Source organism: Larus michahellis, chromosome 5 (genome assembly GCF_964199755.1).
Source record: "Larus michahellis chromosome 5, bLarMic1.1, whole genome shotgun sequence".
Lineage (NCBI taxonomy): Eukaryota > Metazoa > Chordata > Aves > Charadriiformes > Laridae > Larus > Larus michahellis.
The window spans coordinates 78,236,016-78,254,845 of NC_133900.1; the positions used below are offsets into that span (position 1 = coordinate 78,236,016).

General features: G+C 37.4%; 1 protein-coding gene across 7 annotated transcripts in view; it reads left to right on the plus strand.

Annotated features, from left to right (window-relative positions):
• The window catches only part of MICU3 (mitochondrial calcium uptake family member 3), a 56,510-nt gene extending 39,530 nt beyond the window's left edge, over positions 1–16,980 (plus strand). For 4 of the 7 annotated variants that reach the window (XM_074588155.1, XM_074588152.1, XM_074588153.1 and 1 more), the window contains 3 exons: positions 4,141–4,249; positions 5,196–5,353; positions 14,592–16,980. In XM_074588155.1, coding sequence (XP_074444256.1) covers positions 4,141–4,249; positions 5,196–5,353; positions 14,592–14,702 — 378 coding nt within the window. In that variant the 3' untranslated portion in view covers positions 14,703–16,980. Of the gene's footprint in view, positions 1–4,140; positions 4,250–5,195; positions 5,354–8,373; positions 8,449–14,591 lie in introns of all 7 variants that reach the window. The other 3 variants (XM_074588154.1, XM_074588157.1, XM_074588151.1) reach the window with 1 other exon arrangement.
• The last annotated feature ends 1,850 nt before the right edge of the window (positions 16,981–18,830 follow it).

Consider the following 18,830-nt stretch of genomic DNA (forward strand, 5'->3'; position numbering starts at 1 on the left):
TCTAGTTGTTTTATAGTCTTAATTGGATCACTTGTATATAATTACAGATGGGTATGTGGTTCTTAATGTCTGAAGTGATAGGAAAGATAATAAAAGCAATAAAGCTCATGAGGTAGGTAGCCCTTCCTTTGTTTAACAACAAATGTGTTGTCAGAAGTGTATCTGAGGGAAGTGTCGTGGCAGCTATGCATCAGTGGTAATCAATAGGGTAACGTTAAAAGTAGCCCTTCAAATAAGGGATGATTGGGCTATATTCCTGTCTGTGTTTACAGAAGATCAGATTAATCTGTCCTAGAAATCTAACTCTTTCAAAAGCTATACATTTTAATAGTAATGAGAGCAGAGCTTGTGAATAAAAGTAATAAATCGGTTTGGACAGTTTTACAATGTTTTTTTATTTATTTGAGAAATTACATTGTCATTTCAGTCTACAGAGTAAGATCAGTCAGCCGACCTGATAGAAACACACTCCAAAAATCAACAGTCTTCTGCATTATCTCAGGTCCACTGCGAGATAAATGTAGCTGGGGAGTGGGAAGGGAAGGCAAGGCAGGGCTGTCTCTTTTGCACCAGATTAGGTGTAAGGTGAAGCGGTGAGATTGGGATCAAAGTTCCTGCTCACCAACCCTTTCTGCGTTCCTGGTCTGGCCGCTGAGGCGCTCAGTTCTAACTACTCTAAAAGGTCTGAGCAGCTTTCAATATTCAAAGCCAAGACAGTGCAACAGAAATGGTATAAAGCTCCTCCTGCATGGTTCGCAGATGTTTCTTGTTTAGGATGAAATCAAGATTTCGATATATGTGGAAATCTGAAAAAAAAAAAAAACAACCCACACTTTGGGGCTTGTGTAACAGCAATGATATAGTTATCATTTGGGTAACTGAAAAATTACGACAGTCATAGGTATAGAGAAATAACTTCTTTCAGTGGCAAAGGTGAAGTTGTTTAGTAAATATAAATACAGACACTTTCTTTTAAACACAAGGAAGTATTCTTCGAAGTTCATCTCTAACTCTTCCAATGGCACTGTTCTGACAGCAAGTCTTCCACAGTAGTTTCCTCTTCTTGACCTCTTGTGGGACCATTAGCTGAGGAAAACTTCCACACAGAAAGCTGTGTCACTCAGTTACAGGTTTGCTTATGCTGCGTTCTGGGAATATCCTGGCACTTCAGCAGTGCCATATATCTGTATGTCATATGCTATACTTCCATGAAGTAAAACGAGACATTGCCATTTTCCATAGCTCCACATCACTGGCTTGGTAAATGTGCTGTCAGTACAGTGGAAAAAGTAAATCCCTGCGACATCTCTTCTGCTGGTCACAGCCTTTTGAGAATGGGACTTCGCCTCTTACTGCCATGGAGACGTTGTTCATATGTTTGCACTTTTTTACACTTGTAATAACATTATAATTTGAAAATTATAAAATGTACTCTCTATTTTATTACAGTGATACGCTGCAATACTCATACAAACCAGAGGATTCCATTTAGAAGAAAAATTAGTCTAGCCTGTAAAGTAGTAGGAGCTGCTCTCACAGTTGGCAATGTTAGTCTTGTGGCGCTGTATGTAGGAGCCTCTAAAGCAACGTGATGATCACTTGGCGTACTGTAGTCACATTAAAATGTTCAGCTGGCACGCTGCCTGCTCACAGGATGTTTTCCTCCTTGTACTAACTAGATGCCAGGCAGTGATTCATTTAAGCTGGCATCTTGTATTCCTGCAAATATCAGCTCCTAAAGAAAGTCTATGCATTTTTAACAGCATTGGTGCATTAATATAACAGTTTTCTTTGCTGTAGTAAAATATAATCTGCCCAAATAAATAGAAAAGTTAGCTTCCTTTTACATAGAAAATAGTTTCCAGTAAGAAAATTGTGGGATATCTACACATAGATAACTTCCTATGCCAAAATGTAAAACATATGGCAAATATGAAATGTTATTACAGTTACCAGTTGAACAAAATATGGTCCTAGGAGAGGAGAGAGACAGTAGAATGCTGTGTGCCCAACTCTGAGTGTCATTTTGCCTGCCTTCTGACTATTTTTTGTCCTTTGCTTTTTTCCCTTGAGAGGAAATAAACATGTATGATTGCAGATGATCTCAGCAGAAATGAAATGAAGCCAGATATTTTTCTCATTGCTAAAATGTTGTAGAGCATGTACGGTTCAGCCATGGACTGCAGGTGTGGCTCCTTTATCTCCCTGCTTCGTCTCCAGTGTCAACTCGTGGCAGCAGTTTTTATCACTACTGGAAACACAGAAGCTGCAAAGGCGTGTTTGTGGGCCAGTGGTTCTCAGCCGTACCGACGCAAGGGCTACTTTCCATCTAGACTGATCATCTCCCGTCTAGTTACGTGGGAAGAGCAGTAGCCTGACCTCATACACTATCTCCCACATTCAGAATATTCACAGACAAAGTGTTGCAAAATAAGGATTTTTAAATATCATTGTGAACCTAAAAATGTCAGCTCAAGACTTTGATGGCCATTTTTTATTATTGCTATTTTGCCATAGTACCTGAGGGTCCTACTTGGGTACTGAAGCTTCACTGATCTAGTTATCTCACAAGTACATGACAAAACATGCCTGTCCCAGAGAGTTTTCAGTCTAAACAGAGTGTAAGAAACAGAACTTTTACATAAACTATTAGATGTCAAATGCAGTGAAAAAAGAAAGACAGTATTAGTTAGTATTAATAAATAAAGCTTTAAGGAGATTTTAGGAGAATTTTAATTTAAAGGAGATTTAGGGGTGGTTCTGCTTGTGTCCGTGAGAGTTTCCTCCTAATTGCAGGGGATGGAACAGAGAACAGGTATGCTTGTTGAGAAAGGCAATTCATGATGGACATGGGTCAAGCTCTCCAATCAAACAGTTTATAAATCTTGGCTACAGCTTAGGTAGGATCACTTAAGCAGTGGTTTACATCTCAAGTGGGTGGAGGCCTATTAAAGTATTCTATTTTAACAACATTATGTTGCTCTCCACATTTACCACAGTACTTGCTGTCTCATGGGTTTATGCCCATCCTCTGCCATTTTCTCCTCTGCCACAAACCTACTTCAGTATGATTTCTGTATGTATGTGATGATGTCATATATGATGACTATGTATATCTTTGAGAAGAGACGTAGGTCAAGATTTTAGTTTGAACAGAAAGGCTCACGGGTCTCTTTGTTGTCTTCAGGTTTATTTTCAGAGAGAAGTAGTTAAATAGGCTAAAAGGATAAAAGCAGACAGAAGAATAGTAAGGAATGATAGTTAAAGGAGGCCAGGGAGATCAAGGTTTGACAAAGAATTTCATCCCTTGTTCAGAATGGCTGACAGACCATGGAGAATGAGATAGAAGCAATGGTCCTGGCTTAATTCAAAGTCTCTGTTTAAGTCTCTCTCAAAATTGATTTGAGATAGTTTATCGGGTCTTTGGATTTGTAGCTAAGATGAGAGAAAAGCAGAACAAATATAAGGAAAGAATTAAAAATAAGCTCTTTTAACAACAGCACTTTCAGAGAAACTTTCACAGAAGATATTCTGAAGTCTGGTCAAAATGCAAAAGATTTTTTTAAAAAGCTGGACAAACCCTGCAATACTCGATACAGGAGTATCAGCTGAAGAGACTTAGGTGTCTAAATCTGGATATGTAAAAGTGCAGAGTGCTTAAGTACAGAGTTACTCTGTACTTAAAAGTACAGAGCTTAAGTTAGATCGTAACATGTATTTATGAACTCATGCAGTGTATGTGAGCACACACACGCTCACGTATATATAATAGTGGTTTTCAGGTTTTCAGTAGTAAACATATTCCAATATTGATACAAACCTAGACTCTTATTCTCAATATTAACTGCCGTATCGCAATAATCCTGGAATTCTTAAAGATTGACTTACGCAATGGAATACTATTTTGGGGTGAGAATTGTTATCCATGGCATTGGCAAAGAGAAAAGACCATCTTGCATTCCTCAGGAGACTCCAGTTCTTTATTGACTTTCAGTACATCTTTCTCTTTTTTTTTTTTTCCTAAATGGCTGTAATATCTATTCTTAAATGAAGTAGACATATGTAACTGCAAGGTTTATTTATTCAATTGTCATCACTACTGATAATTCTTACGGTGCCTATTGTTCTTCTGGTTTTTAGGGTATCACATTTGATGAGTTTAGATCATTTTTCCAATTCTTGAACAACCTAGAAGACTTTACAATTGCAATGCAAATGTATAATTTTGCAAGTCGTTCCATAGGTCAAGGTAAGTATTTATATTTTTATAAAAATATGTTGATAAAGACACAGAACTGTTGACAAAAATACAAAAATGTTTTGTAATTCCTAGTTTGTAGTTTTAATGTCTCAGGTAAAAGGCTAAAAAGGCTAGGACACCAGCTTTGAGAGGAGATGGCTCGGTCACATCATAAGAGATACGATAAAGCCTTACAAAGTCATGTAAGTGGTAGATGAGCTAAATGCAGAATAGTTGGTCGTAGAATCATAGAATGGTTAAAGTTGGAAAGGACATTAAAGGTCATCCAGTTCCACCCCCCTGCCCTGGGCAGGAACACCTCCCGCTAGACCAGGTTGCTCAAAGCCCCGTCCAGCCTGGCCCTGGTTGGATGACCTGACCAAGCCTGGCAACCGAATCCTGCAGTACAAGAGTTGAGGCACTTGATGACACCAATAAGAGATCATTTAAAGCAAACAAAAGCATTTCTTTACACAGTGGGCATGTGGAATCTGGCCTTCTACAAAGCTTGTAGGAGGAAATGGTGTCAGAAGATCCACAGAGGGATTAGACAGATTTTTGAACAAATCAGTAAGTTGATGCTGAAAGAATTAGGCAGGTATGTACTGACTGAAATCCTTAATACAACAGAGTTGAGATGTTTGGGGAGTACAAGGTGTATATGTAACATAGGTTTAATTACAGTATGATTTTCTAATTTTTTTATTACACGTAGTATATGGTGATATCTTTTGTGTAAAATAATTGATACCAATTAAGCAATATCATTTTATATCAGTTGAGAAGTACTTGGCTTAGAACTGTGAAATCAAATTCTGATTTTCACGTTTTCTTATTTTTTGAGTATTTAAATGTGAAAAAGTTAGAAGTTTACTTGTATTTCATAATACATTGTCCACAAAGTAGGATGAAATTAATATGTTTTATTTTTTGTCCTGATGTTCTCTTTATGCAGATGAATTCAAACGTGCTGTGTATGTAGCCACAGGTGTGAAGCTTTCACCACATTTGGTGAACACAGTGTTCAAGATTTTTGATGTTGACAGAGATGACCAGTTGAGTTACAAAGAATTTGTCGGCATTATGAAAGACAGACTCAGTCGAGGGTTTAGGGTAAGGATTCTAATTTTTATAGTAATCTTAGTTGACGTTACTACTTGCAACTACTTCCTTTAGCATCTGTAGCACCAGTAAGTTGCAAACCAGCAGTATGTGTGGTTAAAGACATATGCTTTGTAGAAATCCTGAAGCAGTCTGTAAGATAAATCCCTTCTTAAATTTTTGATTTTTTTTTTTTTTTTTAATTAGATTAGAATCTATAGAGGACATAATGCACCTTTATAGCACACAAACCAAATTGGAGAAATCCTCTGCATACTGACATTTCTTCTGTATTATGTGATTGATACATTGGCATTAAGAATTTTAACGAGAGTAGCAATTATGTCTGGGTTGTTTGCAGGGAAAAGAGAGTTTGTCTCTCTCAAACCCAGGCAATTTAAAGGTCAGCCACTGGCTCTTTAGAAAACATTATTTAAAGTAGCAAGTGTTGGTAATGACTGTTGGAAAGAGTTGCAGCAGAAGATAGTTTTAATTTTCAAATAAAGAATTAGTGAAGTGGTGCTGAACAATGCTATAGTCTATTTCAAAGTTGCTTTTGATAGTTTAACCCTGTACCTAATATATTAAGTTACAAGAAGCTAGAGGGCAGGAAATTACTTGTAGAAAATTTTCATAGGGAACAAGCTTGTAAATCGTGCTTTACCTTTTAAGTGAATGTGTAGGCCCTGCTGCCCTCTTCAGGTCCTGTGTCGTACAGGGGAATTTTATAGTAGCAGAATTTTTATTTTGAGGGTGATCAATAAAAGTCACATTTTTTTTCTTCATATGACAGGTGTTAACATTTTTAATTAAATGTAAAATGGTGTTCTTACTGACAACCTAATCCCTTAGACATAAATCTTAAACTGTATTATGGTTCCTAAATTCACATTTCAGTATGTTCTATTTGTAATATAATTTTAGTGATTTTTAGTTAGCTTCCTAAATATAATTTTAGAACTTTCTGTGAAGTGGTGTTGAGTCTAACAGTTTTCTTGTTATTTTTGTAATCTTATGATTGACTGTAAAATGTGGCTAACAACCACTGCGTTTGTAACAAACTTATTTCCTTGTTGGTCCTCAATTCCTTTTCTTATGGTGTGGAAATGATGATTGTTTCATAACTGTTTCGAGATGTTCAGCTCTATGTTTTAACTGTTTACTAATTGTAAGTGTGCACTGTATGTTAATTTAACCAGAAAACAGTCTGCTTACGAAGTAATTCTTGTAAATGTATTACATGTTTCTATTTCACAAAATGCATGACAGAACTCACATATAAGCCTTTAGAATCTATATCATGCAGCACTATTCAGTCTTATGCACGTATCTTTCTTTTGCCTAGTGGCAATATTCCAGTGGACTGTAAAAGAACTGCAAAGAATAGCCAAGGATGTTCAGAAGAATAGCACCGTCTTCCATAAATATGTCTAATTTTAATTAGATATGAGATATCTCCTGGATTGCATAGGAGATGATTGTGATTTGGTGCTATAATTCAGTTATACTCAGTCATGCCTACATGCAGACTTGTTAGATTATTGAGAAAAATGCATTCTCTTCACTAATCACTAGTATTCTGAGACAATTATAGTATCAAACTTAGGAATCGCAATTTCCAGTAAGTTTTCGTAAGTGTTACACAAACCTGATTTTTCCAAGAGTGGGTAGTAGTAAAAATTCTGCAAAGATTTGCCTTTTCAGTTTGATAAACACCCCCCATCCACCCCAATCTTGGTTTTAGAATGAGAAGTAAACACGAAAGAACCTTTTGCCCAGAACAAATTGGTGGAAATTGTGATTAATTACTTCCTATTGATTGTACATTAAAAGTTACAGAGTAGTTATTGTGGCCAGAACAAGTAAAAGTTTACCCTCTGGCTCCTACATTGTCGAGGGCTCAAATGTTGTCTTGTGCTAAATCAAAACTAACAAATGACTAACCTTTTCTTTGTTAATAACTGTGTTTCAAATTCATATTAAGATTTGGTCAGTTCCATTATACAGATAAAAGAACATTATACCTTCTGCTTACCCGGTATTTTGTAGCAACATGGAAATTTTTGCCATGAGAAATTTGAACCTGGTTATAAAGTGTAAATGCCTGATTTTAATGTTAATTACACTACAATTAATGTCTGCCCAAATCAACGTAGTCTCTGATTATCACTCTAAAAATATCTACAAATAACAGTTTAAAATAGGCTTGTGATTTGACTTATCGTTTTACAATTAACATCTTATACTTAGTAATTCAACTTTTTTAAAAGTCGTTTTACTAAAATATTTGTCCAGAAGAATCTTGAGGGCATCACAGAGCTTGGTCCTGGGACCATGTATTTTAGAAAAGGGCATTTTGTAGTTAGTCTGACTAAAGCAAACACATTTAAGAGCAAAGAGTTGCACAAGTCCGATGAAACCGGAGTTCTGAAAGGTCAGTCAGTACCTACCAGCTTTGTCCTATTTAAAAGCTTAGACATAAACTTACAAACCTGAGGAGGGTCAGGTACTACCCCTTAGGGGAACGTAATAATTGATTTTAACATATATTTTAGATATGTTTTGGGAAAAGTAAATGTCTTAAAGATATTATCTAATGAAAATTCGCTCTTTCTGGAATATAGTGTTATAATCTGAAACCTTTTTCGGTTTTAGTAGTTTGAAACAAACTAGGATGTTAAGCTGCCATCAAGTGGTGAGTCAAAGTATTGCCATAAAATGTGCAGTCATGAAAAGCTTTATTTTTGCTTGCTGTTCGGTTTAAAATAGTTATTTCCTTGCCTTTTTTTTTTTTGTTTAAAAATACATAAGATTCCCTTTCCCTTATAAATTCCATTTTTAAACTGAAAGACTTGGAAATTAATGACTGAATGCTAAACATTTTATCTAGCGCATACTATACTGTATCTTCTAGCTATGCGTCACTTAAAGCCATTTTTTTGTATTTTCATGATACCGTTGTCTTACGCTTCCCTCTGGCTGCCTTCACATGTTGTCTGCATCTGTGCACTTCTCCATCTTCTGCTCCACAGGGCTACAAACCTGTACAGAGGTACACTACTTTCAAATCCTGCGTGCGGAAGGAGCTGTATAGCAGATAACTGACGGTATGTGTCTGCCGCCCCGTCTGAGTGTGCTGGCATGCCTGCAGGAATGGCTGAGTGTTAAACTGTCACCGCTGTGTTTCCCATTCCAAAATTCAAGAAATGAGTTCTCTCGACTGTAAGCCATGTAGTAGCTCAAAGCGTCATGTTGTGTTTTTGACTGAAGCAGTAGAATTTGATTCTGGAGTTGGCAATGGCTGACTCGCTCTGTCACTGTTTTGTAAGCCAGCTGTGATTTTGTACTATGTTTGAAAGAAGGAAAAGTATTCTTTCATAGTTCCTGTTGCTGTTTTCTGTCTGTCCTGTGACCGCTTTCTCTCCAGTACCTGTAGCTAATAAGGTTACCAATGAAGATTGTAGAGGTAGCTTTTTCTTCCTGAGAGACCGTTAGTAACCTGATTTATACAGTTAGTAACTCTGATTTATACAGTTACACTTCTGAAAACAATAACGTGGGTTTGGCTCAATTAACACTATACCAGCAATTTTCAAAAATCAGCACTCTGCCCACATGTGATCACTGTGGCCGTTTCTGCGTATTCACTACATGAATATTCATTCTTTAACATTTAGGTTGTACTGTGGGTTTCAGTGTCAAAAATGGGGCGTGCATATTCTGTAGCCGTATTGCAAAACTGTTTGCCACACGGTGGACACAGCAGAAATGTGTTAGTAGACATTTCTCTTCATACATGAAGCAAGAATTTGCTCCTTTGCAATTTAAGGGTTTGGTGCCAGCCCTTTTTTCATGTCTGTATTTATGGACTTTGCAGTAGTTGCTATGAAGGCTGTAATCAGCTGATGCAGGTCCCAGACGTGACATTGTGCAGTGGGGAGGAACAGAGGTGTACGCCGTGCCCAACAAGGTCCCAGAGCCAGTGGCCTGCTGTGAGTGGGCCCTGTGGAGTGGCCAGCACATCTTGTGCTCCTGAGCATTCCTCTTCTGTTTTTAATTCTGAATTTGAATTCTCTGAATTTTAATTCTAATTTTTTGATTAAGCTGAGATTTCTTCTTGAATAACCATCTTCCGATGCCTCTAACCATCAGCGTATTGGCATCTGACCTGGTGTCCTTTCGTATGTCTCCCCGAGCACCTCTATGCCAGTGAGCCTGCTGGGCCGCTGGTTTAAATCTTTCTTCCATAACTGTGAAACAGCATGGCAGGAAGGGAATGTAGGTAGACTAAGCAGAAGTTTCTTGGATCCAGTTTATTTGAGGTGATGGTTGGCTTCTGGCACAGTCGAAAATGTCAGTCTGTGGGGATGAGAGGTGTCCCTGTTTACTGAGACTGGTAGCTCACCGGTCCCACGGATGTTTTTCTTTTGTAGACCCCTCTGTGAGAGTGGTAAGGTAGAGGGAATATATCGACGCTGTTGACCTGTTCCTGTGGCACGGCATTTCATGTATCCCAAATATTGTGTTCTTCAGACCATTTCTTTTTCAGTGAAGTGTCACATCTTTTGAACAGGCTGGTTCTTCGAAAATGCAGCAGTAACAATAGCTCGGGGCACGTCCAGGCTTACGCAGCTGATTTGTCCTCTTAAAAAGAAGACAAGAGTTCTGTTTGACCTGCATGAACTCTTCTTTTCTAAAATTTAGCATCTGTAGGATTATTTCTTTATTATTTTTATTAACTATTAACCTTTTTTTTAAATCATACTTCCTCTTTATGAGTATAAATGAGTATGCTTCACGTACTGAAGCATTGTACTAATATGTGAGGAACAGAAAAGGAAATTTTAACAGAGTCCAGTTTCTCCACCTGATTAATGGGAAGTGTAAATGACTAATGAAGTAGTTAAAACAACATTTTAGTAATCCAACTCGCCAGTCACATAAGAAGACATTCATGGCTTTAGATTAATTCTATGTAATTTCATCTTTCTGAAACTTTTGGCTCTTCCTTTCTTCCTTTCCCATGTCTTTTTAAAAATCATTCTTTAGAAGTACTTTGTACTAATTCTGCCACAGCCTACATTGTAACTGCATATCAAGTATTGTTTAAACTGTGAGCTTTTCAAGATAGGGAACGGTTTTTACAAGAAAAGTGACAAAATGTTACACAGTCGCGATGCTTTCCTAATAATTTCAGTGAAGGGTATGTGACCAACTGGAACAAAATGCAGTGTGACGCAAATGAACCCAATGTATAGTAATCAAGGCAAATAAAACTCGCTTGGTGACAAAAAGAGAGACTGTGGTAAAAGCATCAAGTTTACATACCTGGACACCTTGACAGACATCTGAATCCGGGCAATAAATTCATTCATCTGTTGAGGTGGAGTAAACTGGGGAAAAAAAAATACAGTGGAGATTTATAAAGGGAGATTTTTGTTCACCCTGTAGAAAGTCATTCTCAAGAAGAAAATTTACAGTTGAATAATGATGTGTCTACGCTACGCACTGGGAGACAGTACCGAGAAGCCAGGTGAGCTCTCAGTGCAGTGACTGGCATGGTGTGGAGGTTGCTGGTTATTTATTTACCCTGCTCTTCTTCCCACCTGCAGCTCCTGGGTGCTGTAACAAGAACGCTGCTGGTACCTAAGCTGCCGCGTATAGGGCTGTATCAGGTATCTGTTACCTGCGCACTGGAGGACACAGCGTAAACCTCATCTGTAGAAAATTCCCTCTTCCCTCCAGACATATTAGTCAGCTACTGCTCTTCACTTCAGCAACTGCTCCTTGTCTCTTGGGATGAATTACAGTGACATAGCCCGTTGTTAGCTGTTAGCTGTTCTGAGTTCCTTTTTGTGCAAAACGTTACGTAACTTCGAATATTGCTTCAGATTTGTTGTAGATATTTATTTATTAAAGTTTTTTGCAAGTGTCAGTTCATGGAAACGTTAGCCAAAACGTATGTGAAGATCACTTCACTTCACTTGGAGTTAGTTACAGTGACTGAAAACAGAACTAATTGTGTCTTTGCCATACAGTGTGAAGAGTTACACAATTCTAAAAATGGTTATTTTCTATTTAGTTTACAAATTGAAAAGATAATAAAGATGGAAGTAGGGGAGATTTGAAATTGAACAATTTCAGTTGGGTAATTAAATTTCAGTCTGATGTACAAACACACACATGCATGTATGTGAAATACAAAAATCTGCAGTTACATCCCAAAGTTAGGTGCGATACAACAACTCTTAATTTTACATTGTTCCAAATATAAATGTACAGATCTGTGCATTGATATACTTTCTGTGGTAAACGTAGAAGTGTGATGAAAGAGATGAAGACACTTGGCATAGGTACCACAGATTATACCGTACGTGGAATCTGCACCCTGGAAGTGGATAAACAGCACATTGTTCTCTACATTATGTATCTCAAATGGCACTTATGCAATTTACTTTGCAGTGTCAAAAATGTTATACCTTTACAATAAATAATGAAAATCTCTCCCCTGGGAACAACTGTAGAAGCTCTGTGTGGTCCAAACAGCTGGTGATGTTCTTGGAGAGCTTGTATTCCAGTTCTCCTCTGTGGTGCTGTAGGGAGAAGAGAGAAAACATGTGAGTAGGGAACTGCCCAACAGAGCTGAGAGGAGAGCTCTACTTAAGGGTCAGCTAGGAAATGGCTCACAAAACCCTGCCAGAGTTAATTCCAAAGAAGGATGCTAGCAGCCAACTTCGGGAGGGATTCGAGTCCATCTGAAACTACTGTTCACTAAACTGTGCGCTCAGAACCTGTAGTAGATAGTTATGCTATAATTCCATTTTTGTTCACTTCTACAGTATTGAAAATCGTAGAATCGTAGAATGTGTTGGGTTGGAAGGGACCTTTAAAGGTCTTCTAGTCCAACCCCCCTGCAGTGAGCAGGGACATCTTCAACTAGATCAGGTTGCTCAGAGCCTCATCAGGCCTGGCCTTGAATGTCTCCAGGGATGGGGCCTCCACCACCTCTCTGGGCAACCTGTGCCAGTGTCTCACCACCCTCAGTGTAAAGAACTGCTTCCCAATGTCTAATCTAAACCTGCCCTGCTCTAGTTTAAAGCCATTGCCAATCGCTACATGCCCTTGCAAACAGCCCCTCCCCAGCTTTCCTGTAGCCCCTTCAGGTACTGGAAGGCCGCTATAAGGTCTCCCCGGAACCTTCTCTTCTCCAGGCTGAACAACCCCAACTCTCTCAGCCTGTAACATTGTATGTCACAATTGTAAATCTAGAAAGTAAGTTGTATGTCCCAGAAATTTCTTGAAAATCTTACGATTTTTGCATTAAAAGAACAGTTTTCTAGATGTTCTGAATCTTGAGGGGCTTCTAAATTTCTGATTAAAGAAGGTTTTTAGGAAGCAATAGTTAATATCTACAAAGTCTTGGGGCTGATTGGGGAAGGAAATTTCATTTTGAGAAAGACGTTAATAGACAAGCGTGGATTCAGAACCTCATTGCTAGTCACGTTTCAACAATAAACTGCTGTCTTCTAGAAATACTTCATTCAGTTAAGCAACATTAAGATGCGTCACATAATCAATATTTTGAAAGCTTTTAATTTCTGTACTTTCCTAATATACAGCAGTTGAATGCATCTATCATAGGTTTTAAAAAAAATCAGCAGTAGCTGTTGCTTACTAGTTGAAGAGACTGTCGCTTACCTCTTCTCTAAAGCAAAGAAAGCACAGTGCGTGTGATAGGCACATCTTACTGGCTTACCTTACAAAAGTAACTGGAAATTACAGAACCCAGACTTTTGATCCTAAAACTGAGTAGAACCTTAAAAACATACCTGGGTACAGGGGGAGGAGAACGTTCCAGCGAAATGTGAAAGCGTCACAGAGTATGGGGACAAAATGTTCTTTCTATGGGTTCGGTACACTGGGAGTAGAGACAGCAACAATGCATACACGAGAAATGAGCAGATGAACGGTTAATGTAGTGTTTCTTTTATAGATTTTCATGAACGTTTCTCTGAACCTGTTTCATAAAATAAAAAATAAATGCATATCTCAAAGCACTAGTAAATCAACTGAATGTGCTTTTCTTAAATAATGCAATGCATTTTGCAAGTAATGCATTTTTTGGTAAGATTCACCATAAATCTCCACTAAATTATTCATTCATGTAAGTATTGTTTCTGATATATCATTTAAAATCTGGATTATATGCTGCCGTGAATTAGATTGTTTTCTGAATATTTACAACTTCTGCATAATGCTTTTTAATTATACAAAAGTAATAAGAGTAAATGAAATGTAGGCTTCACTCTCTAATGGTTTTTAATATACTGCAATTTCACGTTATTTTTAACTTCTTCACTCACTTCAACCAAAACAAGCTATCAGACAAGTCCTCACCTTGGCACTGTAACCATTTACCTCCAGACACTGGACTTAATTTCTGAAATGGATTACAAGTTAAAATTACTTGTAAATGCTTCTGACTTACCTACAATTACAATTCCTGTCCCTTACTTAGCCTCTCTCCCCGTAATAAGAAGATACAACATTTAGCCCCTCTCCATCTTTCTGTACTTACTGTCAAAATAGTTCTGTGAAGGTAGAGCAGCGGCAGAAATGATAAGACCCAGTGAAAACCACAGACGGCACAGAGCGTAGTGACTCCCCCGGGCCAGCCTTTGGCTGAAATGCCTCTCCATTCAGTGGGCACTTGTCAATGGCAATGAACTACAACGCGGTTTAGGATTCAGGTGACCCTGTGTAAAGAAGTTTTCACATCATCTGCCTGTTTCATATTTGGCTTTTGCTAATGCCTCAGTTTCATCAACATCAGTAATTTTCTACGCTTTTTATTTGGTGTTAGAGGTGAATTTTTTTAGGACAGCGTCGAAATAAAGAAGCAAGAAAAAACTAGAGAGAGCAGGACGTACCTGAATAAAGAGGAAATCCTTTCTTACAGCTTTTAATATACACAGGCTATTTGTTGAATGCTAAGTGTGTGCTGTGAGGTGAGGATGCATTCCGAATATTTAACCTGCGTATGGATTTATGACCCTCATTTTACAGAAGTACTTCTGAGCCATAGAAGTATTTGATCTTTCATGATTTTAATATTAAATATATATTTAATACTAAAGCATATGAGGTTTTTAATATTAAAACAGACACGAGTCCGAGTAAGATTTAATGTAGTATTAAGGAATTTAGTGAACAGTATCTTTTTCCAATTGTATGTTTTCACTTTTCACAGGAGACTCCCAAGTCTGGTTGGAAGGAATATTACTCTTGTGTGATGACTGTAACCAGCGAACATCTCAGAGATCTATGGAAGCAATTTCGGAGACGAGATACGCTGAGATAAAGGAAGGAAGAAGGATTATCTGCACTGGCTAGAACTATTTATTCCTATGAATTCCTAATGAAGAACAGACTAACCCAGGTGAATCATGAATCTTCCAGCTGCAGTAGAAAACACAGGATGACTTTTCCACGTAATGTAGTAATCATCAAATCTTAACAACTGCTTTTAAGTATGTATTTTATTTAAGTGACAAACTGTCACCTGATTGGCAGAAGTCTTTTTTTTTTTAAGAATACATTTTTAATATTATTTTTTTATTACTTTGAGATATGTTTGTCATTTAAGTTTTACACCTGGGAAGGCAAATGTTTTGGCAATGAAGAGAAACTGCCCCACATCAGCTTAGTCTGTGAATTTGCTTTCAGAAGAGCACTATTAAAAGTTTGTGCTAAATGGGGAATGAGAATACATTAAGTAGCATAACAATTACGTACAAGTTGAATGTACAAATTAAATTCTTAGAAGCCAACAAAGCTGTTACTTTAAAAAGAGTAAAGCTGTTATGGTTATAATGTGAATGATAGGTATTTACCTAGGAAAGGTACTGTATGGACTATAACGTTCAGATTCTCCAAGTCTTACTACAATATTTATTTATTTATCCTTTAAAAAAAAAGTAGTACAGATTTTAAGATGTCTTCTGAGCAGGATGTTGAAGAAAAGTCAAAATGTTCCAATTCACGTTAAGTAACATGTACTTTGTAATATTTATTATAAATTTTATTGCCATACATATAAATTCGCTGATACATTTCTGGTAGAGTAAAACTTCATGTGTTTCTTGTGAATAGTGCACTTTTATATGAAGTATGATGTGGCACTGAGTAGAAATTATAGTTGTTTAATTTGCTACTCTGGAATGCAGTATCTGAGAACTATAGATAAATAACTTGTGTTTGCGTCAAACAAAAAAGCAAAACAAACATGAATGCATGCAGCAGTGCAGAGCAACACGCACTAAGTAATGTTATTTGAGTATTACGCAGCAAATATTAGACAGAAATTGGGCCTCACAAAGGTTATGGAGATGATAGGCCATATGGAGTTGCCAGCACGACCTCTCTTGCCCTGTAGGTTTAGATGTTACTGAAACAGCGGTAAGGCCACTGTTACATTTGGGTTTCACGTTCTCTAAATTTTGCCTTTGCTATTCACTAGCAGTGTTTTTCCTTACTCCCTTTCAAGGTGATTTTTTGGCAGTGTAAATTAAACCCAAACAAACAGGAACACGTATTTCTTATATCCTTCCGGACATTAAATAAGTCTGTCTCTGTTTAGGAATAATCTGTGCCTTGAAATATTTCCAGCTGAATACACGCACGCTAAAACTAATGTCAGTAGATTGTTATCGGAAAGGCAAATATTTGGTGGAGCCTGACAGTTAAAACAGAAAGAAAATAATGATTTTAAATCTTTTATTACTGCAAATACCAGTAAGCAAATTTGTCAAGCACGTGTTGCTCAAATGCTATCTTACATCACATGTGAATAGAAAAAATGTATAGCGTCTGTGTAAGTACACCTAAATTCATAAACATTTAATTTAAAATGAGATTTATCTCTGCTAAAAAGCCAAAACAAAATGAAAAGGAAGAAGTTTTTTAGGAAATTCCACTCTGGGAATCTTAGGGGAAAAAAAAATGTTCTAGGTGTGGCTTTTATCTGAGAAAAAGCCAGACCTTTTGAAGGACGCTACTTTAGTTAGTATTTCATGATAAATACTCACCAAATTTCTACCTTGGCATCCTTAAACTACTGACAACAAGAAAAATCAAATAAATTGGGATAAAGACACAACACGGATAAGCTGCAATCCCTGTGTGATCATTTAGGGAATTAATGGTATTCAATGTATCGTCTTGGTACGCAGAACTGTCTCACTGCTTCTTGTCAGCATCTGCAAAACCCAATTTGCTACTTCAGTGATGAAGGACAAAAAAAGGGAAGGAAGGACAGGGAGCTATCGGAGGGGTTCCCCTCCTTCCTCTTCATTCACAGTCATCCGCCCCTTGGAGGAAGCAGCAGCACCATCGACAATTTGCTCCTACGCTGCCCTTGGCAATAGTGCACTTTGCTTTTATGGCTGGCTTGAGACAATTTTATCATTTTTCTATGTATTTCCTAACTATAGTCACTTAATATAAAATAGAATGTGAAAGTGTCAGATTAGTTTTTCAGAGTATTTTTTCTCATGTTTAATAATAAGTTATTTAATATAAATATGAATATATGCATATAATATTCTTGTTTATTTCAAAATAAATGCACTTGAAACTAATTTTCTTTGCAGTGTATATCATTCAGATTCTTTTGTCATAAAAATATGGGGTTTTGCATAACATGAATGTGCAAATGTTTTGAATTGCAGTGTCTCGCCGTCGCAAAAAATACAGTTTTTTGCTTCTTTCGGTTGTTTCTTTAGCTAGCTTTGCTTTTCTGCCGTAGAATTCTGTATAAAAAAGCTGGAAGTGCAAGGACAGGCAGGTGAACACAAGGCAGGGTAGTGGGACGTGCCATCTGCTATGGAGGCACCCCTCGGATAGCAGTCACTGTGCTCAATCCTTACTCAAAATCAGTCAAATTCCTGGCAGCAGAGAAAATTTGTATGCTGCAACTAAGTTATGCGATAGTAAATGAAGGCTTTTTGTAAAACCAGCTCTTTTTCTCTTCTGTAAGTTAAGAAAACTGTAATACTGTAAGAAGATAATCAGAGGATGCTTCTGAACTGCCCAGGGATGTGCAGACCAGCTGTCGATTGCGATAAAAGAGTAACTGTTAAACCGGCAGCTTTGGGTAGCTTTGTGGTGCTAACTTTTGCCTGATGAATTTTACTCTGATGAATTCCTGGCTTCCAGCAGAATGTCCTGTACTGCAAGCTGCTCCCTGCTGGGCTGATGTTTAAAATCACGCTGGCAGTTTCCCTCCTTGCACGTTTTGACAGTAAGTCGATCCAAATGACTTCCACTGCAAACGCATCTATTGTGCGCCTGAGAAGAATGTGATCAGCCTGAAGAAAAAGACAATTTAACAGTGATAAGCAGCATATTGTTGGCCATACTGCCTGGTTTTCTACAGTTATTTGATCTCCTTTTTCCACCTAAGTATCAGGATCAGTTTCTAGCAAAAGAACTCCAGACTAATAATTGCAGAAGGAAAAGAATCAGACCAAAAGCTCGCTATTCAAAAATGAAGCTGAAACAAAACCGAACCAAGTCTGAACTCCCCTTCAAATCAAGCCAAAACTAATACGAATATTTTCTAATATGTGAGATCTGAATGTATAGTGTTTGTCCCTATATCTGAAAATCCATGGAAGCGTTTGGCACCCTGAACCTGTCAGCAGATGGTGCCCTTGGATATATTATGTTCTTTTTCTTACACACACGATTAAATACATGGGGGTGTGCTTTAATCTTGAATGGGTAATGTTAATTTTTACCACTAGTTTGACTTATAAATTCCTCCCACAGAGGAACATTATTACTGGCTAGGAGTGTTCCATAAAAAAATTAGTACCCACTTGAAAATCTTAACATAAAATAACCTAATTTTATATAGATAAACATGCACAGAAACAGCAACATACTAAACATATTTAACTTTTAGTAATATGTTTCGGTTTATTCTACGTAAGCAAATAAACTATTACTCCTGGGTTTTTTTTTAAAAAAAGTACGCATAGCTGAGTTACCTATTTGTATGTCCACTTTAATTTAAAAATAAATGAAATGAAATCAGTATCGTTGTGCAGGAACTTTTCCAGTTCCTGTTCCATAGCTGTCCCTTGCAAGTAACTTTTCATTTACAGCTTTCTTCCGACAACATATTGATAATCCTTCTCCTTTTTAAGCAGCCAAACCCATATGCCATGATTTTTCAGTAAGCGTTTCTAGTGTTGAGTGGTTTTAGGTGATTTGCCTGAGATTGTAAGTTCTGGTTTGAAACAATGAACTTTATCTCAGTCTAACCGTGATTCGGAAGCTACACCTTAAATTCAAAAGAGTGTAGAGCTATAAAAATAAACTGTAAAGTAAGATACGGAGCCTGAAGTTAGTCACCTAGACTCTATGAACGGATCCATGCAGAGAATGGCATGAGATCTGTTTTGAATCAGCAAAGTAGTTTAAT